This window comes from Aythya fuligula, chromosome 7 (assembly GCF_009819795.1).
Source record: "Aythya fuligula isolate bAytFul2 chromosome 7, bAytFul2.pri, whole genome shotgun sequence".
NCBI lineage: Eukaryota > Metazoa > Chordata > Aves > Anseriformes > Anatidae > Aythya > Aythya fuligula.
The window spans coordinates 21,042,238-21,067,716 of NC_045565.1; the positions used below are offsets into that span (position 1 = coordinate 21,042,238).

Consider the following 25,479-nt stretch of genomic DNA (forward strand, 5'->3'; position numbering starts at 1 on the left):
GGCCCAAGCCCCGGTCCCGGCCCCGGCCCCGGCCGCCGCCGCCATGGTGCCCCAGCAGCTGCGCCTCGGCGCCGCCGTGAGTGGGGCCGCGGAGGGAGGGACGCGGGGAGGGGGCGGGCGGCGGCGCCGCGGGGAAGGCCCGGGGTAGGGGCAGGCCGCGGGCAGGCCGCGGGCCCCGCAGGGGCACAGCCCCCGCCGCCGTGCGGCCCGCGGCCTGCCGGGCCGGGGAAGGGCAGGGATCGGAAGGGAAGGGACGGGAAGGGACGGGAAGCTTTCAGGGCGTAAGGGGTGGCTTTGGAAGTTGCCTAGGACCAACCCAGGCCTTCCCTCAGCGTCATTTTTCACTGTGGAGCCCCACAAACCTTTGAACTCCACTGCCGTAGCCTGCTTGCTGTTTTACCTTTTACTTTTTCTTTTTTTTTTTTGTTTTTTTGAGAGACAGTTTTAATAAAAAATTTTTGCAAAGAGGCTGTACTTTGTGGCTTTTCTCTTTGTTAGGAGCGTTCACCATGCAGTATGTACAAACACATTTCATAATCGTGTTTTTGTGAAATTAACTGAACGTCCTGTCAATTGTTTTCCACCCAAGTGGCGGCTGCAAAGTCCCAGCGAAGCCTGGAAGCTGACAGGAAGGTGCAGGAGCCCTGAGCACTGCCGCATGCGGATCCCTGTATGTTGCGCTCAGTTTCCTGTCAGTTTCCAGCCTTCAGCTCCTTGCAGCTCTGGTCTGGATCCCGGGCTCAGTTGAGGCATTCCCAGGGCAGTTTGTGCCAAAACGAGCACAGGGGCCTGCCTGGGGCTGGGCGCAGACAGGAGCACAGCCCTGTGAGCTGGGCAGGTACAGGGAAGGCTGAGTGGTGCCTGTTAAGGGAGCTGCATGATGAGGGGCCACGAGATGGGATTTTTCGTGTAGGACTGTGTTGCCGCCTTTTTTTTTTTTTTTTTTTTTTTTTTTATGCGTTTACAGTTCAACCGCAGGAGTCAACATGAACAGTTCTCTGATGTGCACATTTCACTAGTGTGCCTTTACCTCAATGAAAAGGGTTAAAACAGGGTTGAAGGTTTTGCACCCTTTTCTGGATGCCAATGTCTCCTGCAAGTGTGGTGCTGGGGAGTTGGCATCAACAGTTGACATTTCCTGTCTGCTGTCAGTCATGTGCAACGTTACTGCATTTACCGCGTATAAACTGCTAGTTTACAGGAGCTCTAATTTAGTTAGTGCTTTCCAAAAGTGAATCCAGGATGTTGGGATTGCTTAACTGTCAGTGATTTAAGTGTATCCCAAAGTACACTTGTTTTAGTACTTGTTTTAGTTTTGTGGTTTCAGTTTGTGGTGGTGTTTGGAAAAAAAAAAAAAGTCCAACATTGGTGCAGAAGATAAAATACTCAAATAAGTTATGTAATTCTCAGGTTCATACTTTGATAAAATGTTTGGTAGTTACTTATTAGTTTAGAAAAAAAATATGAAAACAACTGTGGTATGAGAGGGTTTATCAAATAGTGAAAGTAGTTACTTTAAATTTTCTTGACAGTTTTGCATGACCATACTTACATATGCATCTTTTAAAATCTCTTAGTTTGGACACAAAGCTTTGTTATCTACCTGTCTTTTACTACAGTTAAATACGGAATAAATTTTATGTATTCTGGATTGGGTTTTTTGTTTGTGGGGTAGGGGAGAAACCAGTCTTGAAATTTCATGTTAAGCAAAGGTCTGTTTGCACTCTCCTTCTAAAGTAGAAATATTCATGAGATTCTTTGTTGGAGTCCATTTTTATGTTTTACCTTAAAGTCAGGTCATCTTGGTACCACCCTGAGGCATGCAGGGCAGTCAGTAATTGTTCGGTCTGGGTCTCCACAAGTGCCTTCAGCACTGCTGGAGCTGCTGATGCATGAACATAGCTTTGGTGCAGTACTTATCTGTGCACACAAGGACTGGTGTGCACACCACAGTATTGGTGCTGTACTGTGCCTTCAGAAAAGGATTGGCCTAAAAGTATTGGGACATCAGTCAAGGGTGGTTGGTTTTCTTCACCCTGAATTTATCGTTGAACTTTTAATGAGATCATTTGTTGTAACTTGGATGAGCGGTTTGATCTGGCTCTTGTGTAGTTTTAGAACACTTTGCAGCTGGACAGCTAGAAGGAAGATGTGAGATTAGGAATGAGAGAGAGGAGGTGGGATCAACTAAAGCCATTGCTTCCACTGAGAGAACTGCACATGTAACTGTATGCTGAAAAATGGAGATGACAGATTTGGGCTTTAGCTAGTGCTTGTTCATTTTGATGGCATTAAGATACGGGATTATTAGTAGTATTTAATAACATAATAAGTAATAATGGTCCAAAAATGTGTGGGAAAAATATTTCATTTCGTTGTATGACTATTGTGCCGATTAAACTGTATGTTTTTATAGGCATCTTATTTTGTATTTAGATAATCAATCAGCTTTCCAGCTATTTATGTAAGATCTAACAATCTCAAATGTTGTACCACAGCCAAAGAAAAAATTTTGCTCATCCTTGTTTATTATTTTAAATGTAGGCACGTCATTTTCTGTCCTCCAGCCTTCAGAAAGAGTAAATACTTTTCTTCTGAAAGAGGAAATATTCACCTTTTCTGTATAAGAGAGATTGTTTGAAAGTAAAGACCAAAAGTGTTTTAGCATCTTTTTTTTTTTTTTTAGCATCTGCATCTGTTAAGATTAAGTATTGGAACATCTGCGTATAAATTATTTATATAGTGATTTTTGACAGGTTGACAGTGTCTGTGAGAAACCATAGTTTCTTTGTCCTATATTATTTAGAAAATGTTCTGCTTTGTATGTTGCATATGATTTGGTTTAAACATATGTGAGAATTTGCACTTGATTGTGTGCTCAGTGTCTTTTATTTATTCATGATGCACAGTACTGATTTCTAGTTATGCTGTATCCAAATTACTCTAGCAGGTATATTGACTGCATTGTCATTTATTTATTTCCAGGCACGTGGCCATGGCGGCTATGATTCTGATTTCAGTGATGAGGAGAATGGAGAGAAGTCTGTGCAAAAGACTAAAAGGTAATGTAGTACAGAATTAATACTTTACATTGTGTGTTTTGTCCAAATGGTCTATTACTGTGTAGAAAATTATGCTGTGGTATGTAAAGTCTGGTGTTGAACTGATTTTTGAAAAATCAACCTCTGATTCCAGCATTTCCTCACACCAAGCTTGCCAGAGCATGTTGTCTCCCAGGGACAACTGATTAAAATCTGTTCTGCCATGTCCATCTGGTGTCTATGTGCCTCTCGGTTCTTGGAGCAGTGTATTTCATTTTTCTGAGCATTAGCATGAACTGCTGGAGTTTGGCTGCTCCCTTCACTTCACTGTGATCCATCAGGAAATGTGAAACTGCTAGGAGAACAAGGCAAAAGAGGCCAAGTAGCTGCAGGCTTTGTAGATATAAAACACCTGCTTGGAGGAAGTGAAGAATTGCTACTAGTTTATTTATTTATTTATTTATTTTCATTGGGGTAGCTAATTTTCTTCATAGTAGTTCATATAGTGCTGTGTTTTGGATTTAGTGCTTAGAAATTAGTGCTGAAAACGCGTTTTACGTGTAGTTGTTGAAGAGCAGTGCTTCCACACAGAGGGAAGGTCTTTTCTGCTTCTCATGCTGCCCTAGCAGTGAGGAAGCTGGGGGTGCACCAGCAGCTGGGAAGGAACACAGCCTGGACAGCTTACACCAGCTGACCAAAGGGATGTCCCATACCATATAATGTCATGCTCAGCAATAGAAGTTGGTAGAAGAAGGAAGAAGGGAGGATGTTTGGTGATATGACACGTGTCTTCCCAAGTAACCATTATGTTTGCTGGAGCTCTGCTTTCCTGGAAGTAGCTAAACAACTGCCTGCCGATGGGAAGCAGTGAATGAATTCCTTATCTCGCTTTGCTTGCACACATGCCACTTGCTTCACTTATTAAACTGTCTTTATCTCAAGTCATGAGTTTTCTCACTTTTATCTTTCCTGTTCTCTCCCCCATCCCACTGGGCAGGAAGTGAGGAAGTGGCTTGTGGTACTTAGCTGCCTACCAAGTTTAAACCACTAAAGTTTATTAATTTATGAAGAGACCTGGGAATTGTATTGGTGAATTATATTGTACTCAATCCTTGAAATGTAACTATGTATCTCTTATTTGAGACCATTTTGCCAATTCTTTCATTGGTTTGCACAATTAGTGACCTAAAATTTTGTAGTCTGATCTTATTAAGATTTTTTTTTTTTTTAATTTATGTATTTATTTTGCTTTGGCACCATAATCCTTGCACCATACTAAACGTTTTGCCTACATTATACATACATTTCTCATACCTTTTCCTGTCTCTTCCTTGCCTTGTTATTAGACTTTATTTAAGAAGGCTTTCTGGAAACTTTCCTAAGACTCTTGCATATTTTCCTTTGTAATGAAACTGAAGGAATGGTTTTCTAGTGTTTACATTCTGGGAAAAAGTCCGTGTCAAAAAAAAGTCACTGGAATAATAAAAGGCATTTATTTTATAAATATGGCTGTTCTCCAGTAAAACAGTGACTAGTTTTGTTCAGTTTTGATTTTCTTTAAAAGGCCATTACACATTACACCATTCTGCTTCCTAGGTGGAACTAACCATCAGGAGCCTTTCAAAAATATCATTGCTACCCTTGTTCCGGCACACTGCTGCTGATTCCCAGTAGGGCTCTAATGTGGGTTCACTGCATATGTGTATTTCTTTTTCTTACTCTATGATGATATTTATTTTCACTTTAAGGAAAATAGTAGTCTTAAGTTTTTTCTGTATTGCTGTTTTACAGAATCTCCTTATGGGAATTTTGTGCCTACAGATCCTTTTGAGCAAATGATATGCTTAGTTTCTAGAGTCCTGTATCCCATAGCATAGAATATAAATTCCCTGGCCAACTGGCTACAGGTTTCTGACTTCCTTTCTTTCTGCCAGCTGATAATTATGGAAAAATCTCCTTCTTCACCTCTGCTGAGGAATGAAACTAACTAAATATACCTTATACTAAGCTGAAGTGTATTACTTTATATTTAACTTTTATTACTTTGTTAAATTTTGAATGTATTTTTTGCTGGCTACTGACATGTATGGTTCACAAGATAGTACTTAAATTAAATTTTAAATTACCATGCTTGCACTAAGAGAGGCAAAACTGTTTAATGAGGTGTTGAGACATTAGCATGAAAGGATGGGATAGTATTATTAACAGTCACTCTTATTCAGTGAACATATTGTCCTTCCTTTTTCTACTGGGCTGTGAAGCCTAGATATATAAAGGGCTTGAAATGCAGAGTTAGTCAGAAACTGTAGAAACTAGCATAGCAGGTTTTGTCACTTGAGTTAGTGCAAAATTTGGATATGGAAATGCTATTGCTTATGGAAAGTTTTTGACTAACATTTCTCCTTTTTTTTTTTCTCCCTTATCTGTAGCACAAAGGAAGAGAGCCTTCTGGTAAAGCCATTCCAAAAAGCAAAACAAGGCAGTGTGGCTCACAGACAATTTGCAGCTGAAGAATGGGATAGGTATCTTTAATCTGATGCTCTTGTGAGGCTTTTTTTCCTTAACGTAAAGGTAAATTTCACTCAAATGTATTTGTTATTAACAGGGAAGAAGCAAGAAAAAGAAGGTTTCACTTGATATCGATGGATGCTGTATCCTTCTATTTAATTATTCTTCAAGTTTGACATGGGTTGGAGGTTGGCTTCTATATATATGCTTACAGAGCATTTTTGGAGAAGAAAGATAGTTTTATAAACTTCTAGCAGCTGGTTGAGGTTTTAAAGATGAAATTGCCTTGAAGTTCTGTATTTGGAAGGTAGCTTCTATAAGAGGTTATTAAGTAAAAGTTGCTAATTAATTCCTTTCTTTCTGGAAATTAACAACAGGTTTTTGAGAAAAAATTATTTCTGCTAAATATATAAAACATTTTTATTATTATTTTTGTTTTAAACTATCAGTAAAATAATTTAAATACTGATACAGAATCCTTAATTGCATTATTCAGTATGAAAGACATAAAAAGTTTGTGAGTGACTACATTTTATACTATGGTGGCAAAAGGGAGGATTTCCGACGTTCTGGGTAAGAACCATAAGCAGTCTTTCCCCTGAGTTCCTTAGAACCCCCTTGTTACATAAAGCTGTTAATCTGTATCTTAGGGGGAAGAGAGGGATGTGTGTGTGTATCAAGCTACTAATTATTTTGGTCACAAGTAGTAATATAGTCATTGCAAATATCTGGAGCACAAACTTGACTTGTTTCATTTTCCATCGTTTTTATAAAAGAACTTACCATGAGCTGAATTAATTCCTGTTTTGTTATATAAAAGGAAAGATGACAGGTGAGCATTAATTGAAGGTGTGTTGAGAAATATCTGGCAGTACCTTCAAAATATCAGTCTGGAACACTTTTCAAATCTTCAGAGTTGCTATCCATTGTCCAGAATAATGATATGCTTCTTTAGAGCTATCCATAACTGTCTTCGAAAAAAAATTTTCAGACAGAATGATGTCATCCACAGTTTCAGTGACCATTTACTACTGTGGATTTTTCATTTGGGAAATGGTATATGAGGGAGTAATACATTTTTAAATAGTTTAATTCCATAGTAATTCCTTTATACAGTGAGGTAGAGATAAAAACGATGAATACTGATGTTTACCAAATTACTATGTGACTGACTTTTCATGTTAATGTTATATCATACTAAAATAAAATTGCGTTCTTTTACAGAGCAAATGACAAGACAGATCTTGATATTATAAGAGAAAACCATAGATTCCTGTGGAATGAAGATGATGAAGCAGATATGAATTGGTACCTGGAACTATTATATAAAACATTGTATTTTTAGATCACTTTGTACTGAATTTGTATCCCCTATTTATTAAGAATTACTGTTCATACTTAGTGATCATTCTTTGATCTTTAATGCATTTAGCAATGAAAGACCTTTAAGAAGTTTAGTAACATCACTTAGTGGCAAAATGATATGGTGACAGAAAAAAGGAAAAAGTATTTGTGCATTCTCTGAGATGACTGTTCTGAAAATCCTGAAGGAACCCTTTCTTAAACAAGCAAACAACAACAAAAACAAAACAAAACAAAACACTTTAATTTGTGATTTTGTATATATATTTTAGATGCATTTTCCTGCTTTTGTGGAAATTGTCTGTTATCTCAAGGAGTGTATTTCTGTTGTATTTCTAGCTCTACAACTTCAGATGAAACAAAACATCTTTGTCTGGTTAATGTCATTAAAATATAAAATAAATAGTATTATGTTCTATATTTAATAAAAATAATACCTTTTTTACAGGGAGAAGAGACTTGCCAAGAAGTATTATGATAAATTATTCAAAGAATACTGTATAGCAGATCTCAGTAGATATAAAGAGAATAAGGTATGTTTCATTTTTGTAAATCATTTTGGTGTTAAAGTATGCCTTCTTTTTCTAACAACAACATAAATGTTGTGAAACCAGATTGTTAGTACCCCTTCCCTAGAAAGAGAGTTGAGAGAAACTGTCAGGTTATTTAATAAGCAGCAGCAGTTTTGAATCCAAGCATTGTCACTGCCCCAAAAATGTGCTTCTGTGGGAATAGAAACATTTCTCTCTGATGGGGTTTTATGAAGAGGTACATTGTGTGTAAGAAAGGCACAAAATGCAGAGAGGCTGGGGAGAGAAGGCTAAAGGGGTTTGTCTAGAGAGAAACATTTGATGAAGCCTAAAAAAACCTTGGGAATGTTACTGTTTAAAAAAAAAAAAAAAGTCTAAAAAGAGATAGTTTTGTACTTGAAGGGTGGCTGAAACAATTTTGGATATGCTTGTTCTAAAGCAGTATCTGTCGCTGCTTCTTCTTCTCTGTTTATGGAAACAAGATTTGTATTTTTTTGTAAATAAATAAAATTTCTTAAGAGAACCAAACAAATTCCAAGACCAGTTTTCCTTCCTAGCCAAAACAGTCTTTGTTGTTTCCAAGGTTTTGTCTAACCTTTTAGTCAAAAAGAGTATGTGAATTTTGTATTGTAATTTTGCAAAGTGTTGCTGAACTCAAATGCCTATTAGTGTTGTTAGCACATAGTAACAACCCAGCCCTGCGAACAGTGTCTATGTAAAGTTCTTTGAGACTATTTATAGTATTGAAAATTATACTCACTGGTAAATATTTGCAAGGACTAGGCTTAAACTCTAATATTAGGCAGAAAAGAGGACAGCCGTCTAAAGGTGATTAAACAGAAAAATACAAAATTAAATTATTTTATTTTCCTACAGTTTCATATCCCTCTGTATCTTGTCCCCACCCCCACCCCAACCTGAGTTTCCCTTGAGCATGCTTACAGATTTTGTTTCTTTCCTTACTGTGCCAAGTTTCCATATGCTTGCTATCTTTTGTGGGAAACTGTTTTGCCACAGTTTCCTATTTTTGTGTGTGTGTTGTGTGAACAGTATTCCCTTGTCAGACTTCAAATGTGACTGTCCTAACTTTGAGGTCACTCTGAATTCCTGTTTATGTTAGTAAGTCATTACCTATATTTTTGGAACTGCCATTTCAGCATAAGTGATACAGCAGGTAATTTGTTCTCTTTATTAGGTTATGCTTTCTGTCCTCAAATATGTTCTGACTATGCAAGAGTCCTTTCTCCAGTTCATTCTCAATTATTGATTTATCCATGCCCATGTTTGGTACAGAAGGATGCCAAAAGCAAGTTTTTTCTTGGGAGTCAGAAATAGGCTGCTGATCAGTTCCTGTTCACACCAATGGAATGAAGCAAGTGCTTTCAGATTTTTTCTGCCTCAATTCTTTTTCTGTTTTCCAGAAACTGAAGGCAGTTATCTTTAGCCCCTCGTGCCTTCTGTTTTGCAGTGCTGGTGCTATGAGAGATGTAGGGTGGATGGCAAGCTTCTAAGCTGGTCAATCTTTTGTTTCATAGTTGATGATGCTTCTTTATATGCCGTTAGGTGGTGCTAAACTTGGCAATGAGTTTGTGTGTGTGTGTTTTTATCTATCTATTTATAAAAAGCTTTTATCAAAAAACATAGTTTGAGACTTGCCCATACATAGTCATCTGTCTTTTCACATATATAATTGTTTTTCTACTAGACGAAATCTTCTCGCCAGCTAATTCTTCTACAGACCTATGCATAGAGATTGTAGTTACGATCTCATTTAGAACATTTCTTCTGAGAAAATGAACTCAGTTGTCCTAAATAGCGGATAATGATAAGTATCATTTTTGTGGGAAGCACCCTGCTGAGGTCTGAAAAATCAGCAGACTATCTTGCCAAAGACAAGAAGTTCAAAAAGCAAACAATAAGAAGCCTTATACCTCCTGTGTACAGCTTCATTAAGTTGATATTTTTTGTTAAAGGAATTTCTGGGCCCAAGAGCATGCAAGGGGCAAGGCTGCTGCAGCTCCCTGCACCCAGTTCCAACCAGTAATGAGGCTGAAAATGTATTCCTCATAGGCACCCACACAGAGCACACGTACACCCATATAAGTGTATAATAATCATAGTTATTATTATGTACATACAATGTACACACAGGATCATCCACACAGATTGCAGACGTGAGCACAGAGCAGTCACACAAAGATAGTACCAGTGGCATCATCCTGCTCCTTACCTTTCTATTACTCTGCATTTTTTCTTCCCCAAAGCTCTCAGAGTCCTTTTCTGCCTTGAGTTCATTCCCTAAATGTCCTGTAATAAATCCTCTGCAGTCCCAGAAAGCTCTTCCCCTGCGTGCCATGTTGTGTCTCACCCCTCCATCTGAAAGATGATCCAGAGAGCTGTTCCTGATGGCTCATTATGATGGGTTTCACACCTGGACAATGATGGTTCTGCCTGGACAGCCCTGGCAGTTCATTCCTCTGGAGTTGGTACCTTGGGTTTCTAACCAGTGTTGTGCTTCTATACCTCTCTGGAGTTGTGGAGGTGCACCTTTGATGGCCTGCTGGCTTCTGTGATGGGCCTTGAAGCAGCAGGGGTCAGGGTATTATTTGAGTTCTTTCTACTGCCATTGTCTCTCTGTGCTTCTTTGGGGGGTGTAGATGATCTTTTATCAAATTTAGTTAGCTTTTCTCAAATTAGTTCTTCCTAAAATTACATACCTGAAGTCAGTAATAGAATTTTGTAGCCAGTTTTTAGTAACCTAAACATGGAGAAAAAGAGAAAGACCAAAGCTTATGTTCGTTAAGCAGAAGCCCATTCCTCCTCATCTGCACCTTACCTCATTACCGTGAAGGTGCACTGAATAAGGAAACATCTCTGGTAGAGTGACAACTGAACACCAAGGTATTTTTTTAATGGTGCAACTCTCACAGTTTTGCTACATAAACAAGGATCTTTGCACACAGAGGATTACATTATTTTTTTTCTTTGCGTGTCGTTTCCTTTACTTTTAATTTTACTGAGCAATGCCAAGGTGGTCCTAAGGTATGAGGCTACTTGTAGACATTGGATAAATGTGCTTTGACAACTTTTGCCTTAGGTGTGTCTGCTACTCCTTACATTTCCCTAGATCAGATTTACTTGAGGTCAAGGTTGTCTTTGTACCTCTGCATCTTGTCTGCAACCTTTGAGGCTGATAAATGACCATCTGTGTATTGTCATATTTTAGCTCTATTGTCAATTTTGCTGTGCAGAAAGGGAGAGTGCTCTGCATATAAGTTTTACTTCGTTAGGTATTAGACTAGAAATGTTCTGTTTTCTTAGCCTTCGTATTTTTCCAGAAGGATTCTTATTTGCTGTCTCTGCTTTGTTTTGTAGCTCAACAGATTGGAAATGTCTGCCATTTGCTAAGAAATGAAATGCATCTGACAACTGGTCATTAAACAGAATATTTTATTCTTTTGCTGAGTTTTTTTTTTTCCCCCAGATCTTTTTCAGATTTCTAGGCCAACTTGTCTTCCACTTGGTAATGTTAATATGTTCACTTTTGTCAGCATAGAAGGTTTTTCTGTGAAAAGAAAAATATTTAAAATATCTGTGGTATTTTTCCACAGTTTTGTTTAAATTTTAAATGTTGCTGCAGCTAATCAATGTTATGAAAGCAGTCTGCATTCGATTGAGAATTTAACTGTTTATGGATATTAAAAGATCTTTCATATTTTTTTAAACTGTCATTTCTTCATAAGTTAGCCATTTGATAGTCCCATGAAAACATTTTGGAGTTGCTCGACTGAGTCTTGGTCTACCTTGAAGGTAGAGAAATAGCTCATTCAGTATCTTGCTGAACTCATTTAACGAGGAAGGTGAGGCAGAATAACTGCTTCTGCTTTCCTTCATTTTGCAGGCTATTGATGAACCTACCCTATTTTTTATTTTTTCTATGTTGTTTAATCTGTTCCTGGTTTAGTTAGAGGACTTAAGTTGTTGCTTCGTTTTTATTTTATTGGTTTCTTCTTATCCGTTTTTGCTCTCCATCATTTTCCATTAGTTGGTGGAATAGTGATGGGCAAAAATTGAATTGCAGATAAGGACAGGTTTCATCCAAGCAGTAAACTGGGCTTCTGGTTGGTGGTTCTGGCTGCATATTTTCTGATTATTGTGGTCTCTTTTTTTCTTGATACTGTTGCAGAAATACTTTGTGAAGGATATCAAATGATTTATATCATAACAGGTCATGCTTGGACTGTGAGAGAAAATGCATAAAAGTACTGAAGTAGCAAAGGTGTGCATGGATAACCTGGTGACTGGGGAAGTGGAAGAGGGACTATAGAAAAGCATTTCACACACTATAGCCTACAGCACACACATGCAAAACTGATGCCAAAATACTGTTGACATTTAATCTTAAACTTGCAATATTTTTCAGTTGTATTACAAGCTTTTCAGAATTGGAATACCATTTAAAACAAGAATAAAAAAACACTGTAGATCAACTGTTGATTTCCATTATTGATATCTATCCCAATTTCCCGTTTGTTTTTCTGCCTGCTGTGAAACTTTTAAAAAGTTAATTCATGATCAAACACAGCATCTACTAGAATTTGAATTGCATGAGTAAGTTGGGATACTTTTGGTAACCAGAAAGAGAAAGATACTTTTAATTAACAGATAAAGAAATTAAATTTTAGTAACCAGAATTTAATGAATGAAATGCAGGACATCAGTCACTGAAAATAGACTTTATATTACGGAATATATTGACTGTTCAAAACTGATTTTGGTTCTTATCACGACAGTTTGGATTTAGATGGAGACACGAGAAAGAAGTAATTTCAGGAAAAGGTAATAATGCTCTCTTTCATTTTATATTGCATTTCACCTTGCCTTTTGCTTCTCTTGTTTCTTTTCAACATAATTATTTTGGATAGTATTTGACAATTTATGCTGATAAGTGTATCAGATGGTGATAGACAATAAATTGAGGTAGCTGTTAACTTCACTGTTTTATTCCACATAGCTCTAATCTACATAGATTTTTTAAATAGAATCACAGAGGTTGGAAAAGACCTCCAAGATCATCTGGTCCAACCAACCCCCTACCACCAATATTACCATATCCCCAAGTACCACATCCAGCCTTTCCTTAAACACCCCCAGGGCCAGTGACTCCATCACCTCCCCGGGCAACCCATTCCAATGCCTAACCACCCTGAGAAGAAATTTCTCCCAATTTCCAATCTGACTGAACCTCCCCTGGCGCTACTTGAGGCCATTCCCTCCTATTGCTACTTATCTGGAAGGAGAAGCTGACCCCTCTAGGTCCCTACCACTTCCTTTCAGGTAGCTGTAGAGAGCAATAAGGTCTCCCCTGAGCCTCCTTTTCTCCAGCCTAAATTAAGAGAACACGTAATTTACTTTCGCAAGGTCAAATTTGTAATGAACACCAACATAATGCATTTGATGATGTAGAATGTCATGGATATATTTTTCAGCTGCTTCTCTCCAGTAGTTCTACATTTACTTATTAGTCTTCGATACCTTTAATTGAAGTCTCTGAATTCTTTTCTCAAAAGATCGTTTTTTAAAGTTTTTCCAATGTTGTTTTGGAACATGTTAACTTCTTAATTAAAGTACTACACACGACATCTGTTTCAGGCTAACCTGGTTTTGAAACCTTCAGTGAGAATGGTTGTCATCTCTTCCTATCCTGTCTCTAAATCAGCAACTTATTCTAGCTGACTCTGTATGTGGGTTGATAACGTTGTATTACTGGAACTTATACAGTGGTCCTCATTTCATTGCTTAGGGGCATGGAGTTTTCAACCGAACAAGCAAGAAAATTATGTGAACATATTGCTGTTCCTGGGGGTAGAATGCTTGTGCACCTTATGCAGTTTTCAGGAGTCATGCATGCACATGCAAGATAATTGAGTGGAGTGATACAGTTGATCAGAAAAGATTTGTAAACAGTTCTATTTATTATTATGCGTTACAAGAAATTAGAAATACAATGCTGTTGTGTTTTGTTTGTTTGTTTGTTTGTTTTCATCGTGTTTCTAAAGGTAGTTGTAGTCATATGTTGCTTTCAGCACTACAGATTATATTAACAGGTACCTAAATTTGATACAGTTGTATGTCTTATTGAACGAACACTTTTAAAAGATAACAGAAGTTAATGAGAAATTCATAATTTATGAATTATTGTGGCTTCGTCAGGGAGAAAAGAATTTAAAGATACATTGTACTTTTAATACCTGATACACTATTTTAAAATGCAGGAGAAAGTGCAGAATTACATGCTTTAAGTTTTCTAACGAAAAGTGTAAAGCTTGTAGAACAATTGGAACATAAGAATTGAGAAATGGTATCTCTCACCACTGAGGGGCGCAAGAATCCACCTGGCGTATGAGATGCTCTGGCTAAGTGCAGTTTGAAGTGGTTATTTAAGAAAGACATAACTAATGTCTTTCTTTTGCTATTTTCTAATATAAGTCAGTAATATAAATTACTTTAATCAATGTGTAATAAAGCATTAATACCTACCTTAACCTGGTCAGCTATGTATGAATGAATTATGATTCATATTTTAAAAAAGAGAGTATGTGCTTAATTTAGCTGTGACAGTAATAGTGGTGCTAAGAACTGCTGCTGGTGGATTGAGTTATGGTTTGGGGTATGTTAAGAAGGGAACATAGGAATGGGTTATTCACATTTGGTTGCTTTGTTTTACATGCCTTTCTTTGTAAGGTCATGGGGAAGGAGAGTTAGGATGAGTGAAAGGGGATTGTAACGATCTCTTCTCTGAAAAAAATATTTTTAATGACATTCTACAGTGATAAACACTATTGAAAAAAACTTCACGAACAGCAGAATTATTTATTCAAGTCAGGGCTTGAGCATGTGTTTTAAGCATTGCAGTGTGAAAGAAGAGGTTGAGAAAAGCCTGACCATTTGTATACATATATGGTATGAAGTAAGGATCTTCTTCTAAGAAAAAAAAAATGCACCATCATTTAAAATATTTAGATCATCATAAATATATATAAATGTATAAGGTCACAGAATTATGGTGACCTACACAGTAAAGTCCTGGCTTACCTAGCAGTTCATTCCTTGCCTTAGCAATCTGAAGATACTGATTTTTTTCAAAGGACAAGGGGAAAAAACAAACCAAAAAAAAAAAAAAAAATTTGATTAAGTTCCCAAAAGTCTTAAATAGTATAAATTTTTCCTTGTTGATTTTCATTTTTTTATGATTGGTATAAATGATTCCAGATTATACAGGTTCCTGATAACCACACCTTTCATGGGGTTAAACATTTTGAAAATATATGAATTCAAAACTTTTTATAATGGCAGAATATAATTGCAGAACTGAAGTATCTGAGGACACTTCCAATCCATTAGTTAGCAGCTTAAACAGAATGTTCTGAGGTTAATCGTTCACAAACAGTCCTGCTTGTGAGCCTATTAATATAGATCCTTACTGCCAGCTCTGCATACAAATTAGTCCTCTGCGAAGTGAATATGTATGTCTTTATTACTGCAATATTGGGAACCCAGTGGTGTAAACAACATTGATTACATGTATGTTGTTTTAAAATCAGTGTTGTATTTAATATAATAAACCCAAGGAAACATTTAAAGCTGCTGCATGCTTTTTCACATAATTAAATTTATTTTTTAAAGTATAGTTTTTCTTAAAGGAAAGTGTTTATGGAAAGTCACTAAAATGCAAATTGTATGTCTAGTATATCAAGTAAATTTGTTAGGTAATAAGAATGTGGACATCTTAATCTTTTTTATTCATTGTACATTGGATAGATTATGTCATTAGAGATGTACGGCTGAATTGTACCTGCTGATACATCATGCTCTGATAAGTAACATTTAGGGCATACTATATATCCTAGTTCAGGATTAGGCTATTTTTTTTCCCCCCTTAAGATCTTCCTTCCTCTATGCAATGTAAAATGAAATTTTAGTTGTTCTTTCTTTGCAAATATGCAATATGAGACAAGTATGATTGTTTTGTCATTATAGTTATTGTTTCCTTAATCTAGGTTTTATTTTTAGGTTGGGGCTTTTTTCTTTGAAAGAAAATGAAAGCAAAAACTGAGCAAAACTGGAAATAACAACCCCAAGCCTAAGCATGTTAATCACTGAACCTTGTTTTGCAATATCTGATGTCTTTAAAGGTCAGTTTTCTTGTGGAAATAAGCACTGTGATGAGGAAGAAGGCCTGAAGAGCTGGGAGGTGAATTTTGGTTATGTTGAACATGGTGAAAAGAGGAATGCACTTGTGAAATTGAGTAAGTCAATCCTTCAAGGATATATAAACCTAAAAGAAGAACCTACTCTTGAAAAGCTATAGAGTGAGACCTAAAGATAATGATACTAGTTCATGAAAAGTGGAAAATAAGCTGTAGAATAGGAGTTAATTTTGTTAGATTAATTAAAGGTAGCAAAGGTCTTGATTTGTTGAGAATGGCTACTATTGTTATGTATGGCAAAGTTGTTACAGGTTGCGCACTTCATCCTGTATAATTCATGATGTCATAAAATTAGAATAATTTATAAGCTATTTTCTATACAGGCATGTCTGGGTTTATTGGACAATACTGACTTGCAAGGAAAGTTCATAATTTTCATTGCTTAATTTTGTGGTTTAGGAGTTTTTAGGGCTTTGAAACAGTCAAGTTTTTGTACACCTTCAGCTCAACTGAGGTTATTTTTACATCTTTTGTTTTCTTCCAAAAAGTCTAGCTTTAATTAACTTGCTTCCTTTTCTATTCTCATCTCTTGAGTGGGGTTTTCTTATTCAGTACATTTTGCTATACTCAGCAGATAATTAAACTTAGCAAAATTGACACAGTTTTTCTACGTAAAAGAAGCAAATAGTGTTTTTTCTTTTGTGCACAAAACACTCCAGGTGGCAACACTTGGTCTCTACTGAAGACGTAAGAGACTTGTGGATCTTCTGTACAATTGTAAAACAATTTGATCTGTTTATTAATAAGGTTCTTTTAGTTGTGCTTATCGAATACATGGCTATGGTATTCTCATTCTCTCTTTTTCAGGACTATGTCCAGAATGTTCCTACAAACTAAACTTCCATCACCGGTAATTAAATATTTTGAAAATATGGGGGATGAATTATTGATATGTTGCTAGTATGAATAACAGCAAATAAGGATAAAAGTTCAACTAGATAATTAGAAACTTAATTGACACTGAAGCATATTCTGTTCTGGAGTTCTTATAAAGTCATTGGCTTGATATTGTTGGGAGTTAGGTATTTTTGTGCTAATGAATTTACAAAACTTCCCAAACTAGGAGAATCTTCCTTCCCCCAAAGTTTCTTTTCCTTAGTTTTCGCCCAATAGTTATTTTTCTCTTCAGAAAGTTTATGAAAAACACCATCCTTTTATTTTACCTTTAGCTGTGTTTTAAGAATTGGAAAGCTTTTCCTTTGCTAAAAAATAGGATTATTATGTGTGTCATCAGTGCTTTGAAATTCTGAATTTAAGTATTTTTTCTTTGAGAATCACTCCTAATAACAGAGAAAACTACTCAACTTGGAACATATAAAATATGTGCATTAACACTTGCTTTGTTTTTGATTATCATCTCTAATCTTTTTGAATTTAACAGCTTTTCCAGTGTCATGGTTTTCTGGTCCTTGAAGTGGTCTCAGTTGTATGGCTTCATTGCTAAATTATCTAAACAGCATGTGAAAGTAAAACCTTTGAGCTAGGAAACTACTGTTTCTGTTTTAAATGAAAGGTGTGTCTAGATGGATTTATACATAAAAGGTAGTTTATTTTAAAAGATAATTCATACTCAGTTTCATTAAAGTGCTGTGTAGGCACATGCTAAGGACAATTAACTAACTGAGGTTTGTTTGACTTGTTTATTTTTTACTAAAATTGTAAAACCACATGATTTCAAAAAAAGCACAATCAAGCATATTTTCTCTTAGTTGGCTTCAGAGCAGTACATACTCAGAAATAATTTTCCTGACTGTTTTAGATTAAGAAGCAGCAAAAAATCTTTACGTTCATACAGTAAGCCTACATAAGTCACATGGAAAATAAAATACATGGTTTGTTGATCTGCAGCAGATCTTAGGCCTGAGATTCTTCTGCGTCAGATGATTTTTTTGTTTTGTTTTGTTTTGTTTAACTAATGATAAGCTTCAGAAAAAAATGGCAACTGTTTGAATTAAATACCTAAGATTTACTCTTGCTTGAAGGGTATATATACCAAAGAAGATGTACTTTTTATTTTTTTTTTAAAGGAGGAAAGAAATCAAAGCAAGCAAGAAAAGAGGCACAGCTGTACTGAGCACTAAAGAACCAAAAGTTAAGAAGACAAAATTATCTCGTTCAACAAAAAAGAAGTCAAAAAAAAAAAACCATAAAGGTACATTTAAATTTTAAACCTTCAATATTATTTAAAAAAAAAAAAAGATGAATGTTAATTTTACCATACCCAAATAGGTATGTAAATAGATATGCAAAATATGTAGATATGCAATTGTTTCTAGACTGTAACATAGGTGGTCAAAAAGATACATTTTTTATGTTAAAGAAAAAGATTTATGTGAAAAAAAAAAAGAAAGATTCATTTCTTACATTATATAGAGAGGAAGAACCTTTTGAGAAATGTTTATTGCCACAAAAATTTGTTCAAGAATTGGATATTATATTAGATTGTACATTGTCCAAAAATCAGATGTTGCATACCAGAGAGGTTCTGAAGTACTTAATTCCTTGAGGAGTTGAAAGCCTTTTGGAAATGTAAGATAACCTTTTTACACCCCAGATCTTGGGATAACTTATTTGAGCTCAAACAGATGATCTTTGAACTTATGAAAAGAAATGCTTTGCTTCAGTGTTTACTTTGGTTTTTTGAATGTAATGGAGTATGTATGCATGTGCACGTTATGTGTAATTTGTTGTAACAGAAGTATCCTTTGTAAACATTTTAAGATAACAGATAAAACCAAGATAAGCTTACTATTTTTAAATTGTTTTTGTGTTTCTTTCTAGATGAGGTTTCTTCGGAAGATTCAGATAATTCTGATAAAGGTAGAGTATTTCATTATCTTCTGCATCTTTGTTTTTATAAGTTGAATTATTTCATATACATTTGTCGTTGGTCTTAGCATTCATTGGCAGTTCTAATATTTGATAAGATGGCAAGAAGGCTGTGTTGAAAACAAGCAGAGATAGTAAGGTTCAACATAATTACTTATAAATATTGGAGAAAATATAAGGAATTTTAAGAAGAAAATCTTTAAGGAAAGAAGAAAAGTGTGGTTGTATACACAATGAAAATAGTCCAGAAAATAAAGGGGTAGATTGTTCCAGAAAAGAGCAGACAGCGCAACAGTACCCCAATTATTGTTAATAATTGGACAGTTCCAGGTATGTAAATATGTGCTGCGTAAATAAAGTACTTTTCTAATACAGTAAGTACTACAATTCCTTTCATCGAACAATAGAAAGATCTACTGAACTCACAAAATTAATAGGAGAGTACTGGGAGGAGACACCATGCCAAAAAAATTCTAGGCTTTAATAAAAGTCTTCCAGCTATAACTAGTAGTACCTCAGAGATGCATTGCAGATGGATGTGCTCAGAGTCTCAGTGACTGCTTAGGCAGTGGTTATCTTTGTATCTCAGTAATTCTAGTACCCAATTTCTTTCCGGGTGAAATAAGCCCCATCTTCTGGTCATCCTTATTCATGCTGCAGAGTCTCAAGAAAGGACTTAATGTTTCTGTTTGTTGCTGTGCTGTGCAATATACTTTGAGGAATGTCCTAGACAAGGAAGGATACAGGGTAGAGATACAGGAAGACCCAAAGCAGTTTTCTGAAAACTTGGATCATGCCCAAAAGTCTCCATGGAAAGCTTTATTGGAAGATTTTAGAATGGTGGTGGTTTTGTTTTGTTTGTTTTGTTTTGTTTTCTGTAAGTCAAGGCATATTTCTGATAATGAGACTTTCTTGTTTTTCACTCCTTTTGTATACTTACATGGAATAATTTATGTAATAATCTATATTTTCTGGCAATTTCACTGATACATTACCATTGATGTGTCATTCAAGGAGTAAACTAATTCATTCATTTAATATCACAAGTTATATTGTAATACAACTGTATTGTAATAAAGTAGTTGTTATTATAAAACTGCTGTTTTACCAAGATCAGTGTTCTGACATGATTTTTACTATGTTTGGCCAAAATATCAGTCACTGATACCTGAGTCTTCTTGGTGCTGTATTGAATAAGACTAGAAAATGTTTTCATTTTTACTTTCAAAGTAAAGCATTTTTTTTGTTCTTGGGGTTAAAATGAAAAGTTTCTCCTACCTACTTATTTATTATAAATAAGTAAATAAATAAATTCTTTCAAAACTTATTACTTAAGCACTCTAAATTTTTTGACAGATTCAGAAAACAGTGATGTGCAAGATGGTCCTTCAGATGCTGATTTTTGGAAAGGCCCTCTACAAGAAACAGATGAAAAATCACGGTTAGTTCATCACAGTTAACATTTATCTGGTATTGTGATCATTTGGAACTGCAAAGGCAGAAACTGAGTGTTTTAATGACTCTGACATTTAAAGTTATGTCAAATCGTCTATGTAGTGAATCTAGGAATGTTTTTTTATATAAGAGGACACATACAGAGCACTGGTGGATAAACCTTTGTCAAGTTGCTACATTATCACTGCTGTTTTATCTGCTACTGTCCTGTTAACTATCTTAGACAGTCAAACTATCATGACAGTCAAATCACTGCTGTCGTACAGAAGAGGAAATGTGAAGGGTAGGGGAATGTATTGAATCAAAGTGAGTCAAGGTGATCTATACTGGGTACATAATTTAGACATATTCTGACCAGAAATCTGCTGAATGTTTTTCATACAAAGATTTATCTCCTAGATACAGATCAAAAGCAGAACTTTCTTTGACATATTTTTATTTTTCTACAGGGAAGAAGAGTTTGATGAATACTTTCAAGACTTGTTTCTCTGAAATTTGAAATTGATGTAGGTTGATTTTCTTCATTAATTGTCTAGGGACAATTAGGGACCAGAAATGTCTTTCTGAGAGCATACCTTTTCCACGGTCACTCCATATGAACCATCTGACTGGATTATCTTTGCAGAAGGCTTCAGGGCTAAAAGCTTTCTTTTTTTTTTTTGTCGTAAGCTGAGTACTCATGAAATATGAGAAATATTTTTTCAGTTCATAGCAAAAGATTTATGACACCCTATCATAAAAATTGGAAGAAGGTAAACAATCAAGAAAATAGTTTATTGACAGTATACCACAGAAGTAGGCTGTTCTTTATTTTATCCCAAAATTCAATTGCCAGATTTTTGTAAAGTGCATTTTAGAAGACTCTATTACTGGTTTAAAAACATACACTTTATTATATTCATGTTTGTAATTTATTAAACAAGAGTTAATAGCTTTGAAGTTATCAGTCATGTAGACTTCAATATTCAGGTATTAGCCTGTGTAAGTATTTTTAAATGCCATTAGAGAAGTTCATTTTTGTCAACGGTGTATTTTATTTGAATTTAAGTAAGTCATATCTGAAATGTCTCCCCTGCTCTTTAAAAAGTTTTCATTGTGACCTTATTTTAAATTTCATTTATAATATGATGTGACTGGTAATTCCACTCCTTACTAAAAATCTGAATGGCTGTTGAAATCTTTGATTTAATAAAGTGTGTGGCTTGCTGCTCAAGAGGTACACGTGGCTTGTATGTTATCTGTGGTTTCTGATCTCCTTAGCATTGATAGAATGTTAATCCTTCTTTAAAGTGTAATCCTGAATATACAAGTAAAGAATGTATAGTGCTTGAGAAACCTACTGGATTCATCTCTGTTTTCAAATTGAAACACAACTTTAAGCATTCTTTATTGCATATTTCCAAAGAAACAGTCTGCACGTGAATAGTTACGGTGGCCATTTTCTTTGTTGGATGAAAATTACTTTGGATAAAAAGGACGAACTCTTGAATTAAGTGTCCATGTAATACAAGTTGAGGAAAGTTAACATTACAGAAAATGTATTTTTATAAACGTTTTCCACTGTAGATATATTTGTAGAAAGTATTTATGGTAAGTATTTTATGTGGAAAATGTAACAGAGATGGTTGCAGTGTATTTATGAACATACTACAAGTACTCATGAATGAGTAGACAACTATTTACAGGTATTTCTTAACATAATTACATTTTAGGCAGTTTTTACTTACATAATAGATGACAGTACAAGGACATATTTAGGGTGTCCTTGAATAACAAATAAACGTAGCCTTGCATGAAGGCTTCTTTAGGTAAGAAGGTGGATTTAAAGGTTAATTCTCTGTCATCTTGCAAGCTTGGTTGAGAGCCAAATCCAATCTGCAGCAATCTGCTTACATGTATGTAACTTGCCCAAACAGGCTTTTGTAGAATGTGTTGCTGTATTTGTTGCTGCAAGTGTTGCATATTAGGTGTATGTGCTGGATAACTAACTTTGTTGTGAGACCTCAAAATATATTTATAAAATGTTACAGCATATATATTAAATACATAATTTAATACAGTTTGAATAAAATTACATGATGAAACAACCTTGGAGTACCTTTCTTTTGTATCTACATTTAATACAGAATAATACACAATATCCAGTTTTGTGTCATAACTACATTTGCATAAAATATTTGGCCCATTTGTAAATAATGATGTAATAAGTGGGAAACTTTTAATTTTGAGTGATAGTTGTACACGGTATCTATCTTTGTACAGCATCTTATAGAGGTATATAAGCAAGCAAATCTTTACATCACTCTCCCTTCTCTTGATGCTGAGGGCCCTTCAGAGAAAAAAAAAGAAAAGTGTAGGGTTCTGCTTTGTTTAAAGGGGGCAGGATTGAGTCTGTATGCCAAAATCATTTCTTGCAGGAATCATCCTTGATATCCAGCTCCTCTTAGGTTTGGAACTGGTTCCAGTGAATATTCAGATCTGTGCACAATACAGTAGCCATTTTCCTTCCTTTATCTGCAGGAGGACCTGACTTCATGTGACCTGAGTAGAAAGCATTGAGTGGTCTCTGTCGTGCTTCAAGAACAGAAGGTTTTTGTAGGGAGGTATTTTTTTTTTTTTACAAAGAGCTGATTTGTATGCAGTCTGTCTTGGTTGTGGAAAGGCAGATAATGTGAATTCTGATGTTCTACTTCTCCTGTCATCTTGCTCCCAAGATTAAACTGGTGCCAGTTCATTGGTTTTCAAATACTAGAAAATTCTGTTCATTTACTGTATTTTTAAAACGGTACATTGGGAGTACGAGCTTTTTAAAATGCATTTGAATGTAGAACCTTCTATAGATATAGTGGTATAGGTATCACGGTAAATTCTCACTTACATGTTTCTGGTGTACCTTTTTAGATTTTTAAAATAAAAGGTGTTAAGTTTAGGAACTATGGGCAGAGCCATTTGCACATGGGCAAAGAAGTGGCTTCTCCAAGCTATAACTATAATTTGCAGATTTATCCATGGTAGTTTTGAAAAAAAAACTGTACCATGGCCCTGCTGTTTATAGATATGAGCCAGAGAATTGCGTTTAGTTCTCCTAAAGTGAAGGAAATGCTTGCACTAGAACTGTATTTAGTACTGGGTATGATGCAAAAGGACACAATGCCAGATTAAGGAAATACACATAATATAAAAATCTAAATATACATGTTATGAAAATTGCAATTTTTTGATTAAATTGTACATGTTAGGTTTCATTCAGTAATTTAATATAAGATCTACCAAAATTATTTATATTTTTCCTGGAACGTGTGCAGAAGTTACATATTTTAATAAAAATACTGTATATAAATTGAGTGACATGAAAAAGTATTTAGAGCACACTAACTTATTTTGCACCAATATTTTTTCATTTGTCTTTTGATTTTTCAGTTTTTAATTGTAACTGTTTCTTTTACTCCAGTGAAAACTATTTCCAACAAACGTCAAGTGTTTAAGAGGATTGTAAAGAGATTGATCTATACTATTCTATGCAAAGCAGAAATCCACTGGGGCTCATTGAAGTTCTTTCTCGATATCTTTTCTGTAGCAGAAACAGTGTCTTTGAGACAAATTACAAAATTATACATGTTTTGGATTTTCCGTCCTCTCCACCTCCACCACCACCTCCAGCTGCATTTTCAGCTATAAAAAAAAAAAAAAAAAAAAAAGTAAAGTGAGTATTTCCTGTTACTTTTAGTTGCTCTCATTCCTTGTTTAAAAAGTGTTGCTTCTGTTATAAGGATATTATGTGTGTTTGACCTTCTGAAAATTGAAAGTGTTTTTGCTACTTGTCTGGGAAAATGGAATATGCAACAACAGTACACACTATAAGTACATCTATAAGTACATGTAAGTATATGAAGTACCAGTTGATACCCCATTTCTTAAAGGACCAAACACACTGAACCACTCTTCCTGGAAAGTTTCAGTAGTTTATATAACTCTCTCCCACACATAACAAAACTGAAGTATGCAAGCCATGCAAAAGAAACTCTTGGTTCAATATCATCTTTGAAATTATTTTTGAAGGAGATAATACAAAATTTAATTTGACCTAATTGTATGAACTTTGATCCAACCCTGCATGAATCCCTTGGTAATAATCAGTTAAGAGAAAGACTGCTTAAATATTTCTTATCTATAGCTACTGATTCTGTTAATATCTCACTCAAATGATTCCACAGATGTTTATTGGTCACAGTTAAGATTCTTCCAATGTAATAAATTGTGTTTCCAGATTCATTTAAGGTAAGATACCAATATTAGAATTAAAACTTACATTTGAAAGCTGTGGATCACCATGTTACTAGGTCATTTTCGACCCTTTCCACCTGCATTGAAACATGTCACATAATCAGTGTCCTACCCTCTGTAATTTGTGGATATAATCAACACTATGTTACTAAATATGTATTTTATTTTCTTAGTTAAATACTGTATACTGTTTTAGTTTCTGTTCTGAACTTTCCACTGTAGTGGTTCAGCAAGTATGTTTATTTTGTTTTCTGTCTACTGAATGGCTCAGAATAGCCAGGTCAGTGTGATCTAGAGAAATGACCGTGGTTCAGCATGCATCATGTTATTGTTTGTATGAACTGATTTAACAAACGCATATATTTACATGGCCTTGATTTGACAGTGTCAGATCTGTTCTTCACAAATGTGCATGGCCTCATTCCAATGCACATTTTAAAAGAGACAAAATAATTCACTTGTATTTTTTTATACTAACTATGATATGCAAAGAAGACCAGATCTTTAACTCCTGTAAATCAGTCTGTCCATGCCAGCCTGTGTAAAGTTCCCTGTGGGAAAATATTTCTTTCCCTAAGTCAGTGATTTAACTGACTCCAAAATACCAATGATATGAGATGGTCCTGCCTTCAGGTGGGAATATCAGTATATGATTCTTCCTAAAGTTCTAAATTCCTAAACTATTACTTTATTTCTAGCTAAGAGGAACCTTAAGAACATAGACTTCAGTAACTATCTTCTTTGCTAAAAAAGCAAATATGTAATGAGGTTTGGCTTTTGCTGGTATTTCTGTGAAACTCAGATGCTTACATCCCAGTGTTCATATTCAGAACCAGCTAGTTCTCAGCAATGAATTAATAAAATGATAAGATTAATTGGAAAAAAAAAAAAAAAAAAGCCTTTTAAAATAAAACAGAGAGAGAATGGAGTGGGCTTAATTCCTGTGAGATTGTAAGTGGTATCACAGTGTGAAAAATATTTCATATAGTTTTATTGTAAGTTAAACAGATCATGTAGGAATATAAATGCTAACTGTTTGGAGGATAATATTTAATTTGGCCTGATAAAATACAATGCATTTTAAACTTTAAAAATGTGTTTGTACAGTAATAACTTGACTCAGATCTTTTTCAAAAATCTGCTCTGATTAAATCATGTAGCTTACAGTGCTTTCTTAATAAGTACAGGAACATTTTTAAA

At 35.2% G+C, this 25,479-nt stretch overlaps 2 protein-coding genes across 2 annotated transcripts in view; one reads left to right on the forward strand and one right to left on the reverse strand.

The window, feature by feature from the left end:
• The first annotated feature begins 7 nt into the window (after window positions 1-7).
• On the forward strand, window positions 8-22,082 carry LOC116491312 (protein FRA10AC1 homolog). Its single transcript, XM_032191175.1, has 14 exons — window positions 8-76; window positions 2,986-3,062; window positions 5,471-5,563; window positions 5,647-5,692; window positions 6,046-6,122; window positions 6,774-6,857; window positions 7,360-7,444; window positions 12,235-12,280; window positions 15,637-15,750; window positions 16,519-16,561; window positions 17,739-17,863; window positions 18,493-18,531; window positions 19,897-19,981; window positions 20,445-22,082. Exons 1-14 carry the CDS (start codon window positions 44-46, stop codon window positions 20,485-20,487), a joined length of 990 nt encoding a protein of 329 aa, XP_032047066.1. The 5' UTR covers window positions 8-43; the 3' UTR covers window positions 20,488-22,082.
• Window positions 22,083-23,596: 1,514 nt separating this feature from the next.
• The window catches only part of PDE6C (phosphodiesterase 6C), a 29,537-nt gene continuing 27,654 nt past the window's right edge, over window positions 23,597-25,479 (reverse strand). Inside the window, exon 22 of the mRNA XM_032191599.1 lies at window positions 23,597-23,667. Coding sequence (XP_032047490.1) covers window positions 23,597-23,667 — 71 coding nt within the window. The remainder of the gene's footprint in view (window positions 23,668-25,479) is intronic.

Coding starts and splice junctions, on each gene's coding strand:
- LOC116491312 (XM_032191175.1), top strand. CDS start 44: ATGGTGCCCCAGCAGCTGCGCCTCGGCGCCGCC. Junction 6,123..6,773: donor GAGGATTTCCGACGTTCTGG/GTAAGAACCATA, acceptor GTTCTTTTACAG/AGCAAATGACAAGACAGATC. Junction 7,445..12,234: donor GTAGATATAAAGAGAATAAG/GTATGTTTCATT, acceptor TTATCACGACAG/TTTGGATTTAGATGGAGACA.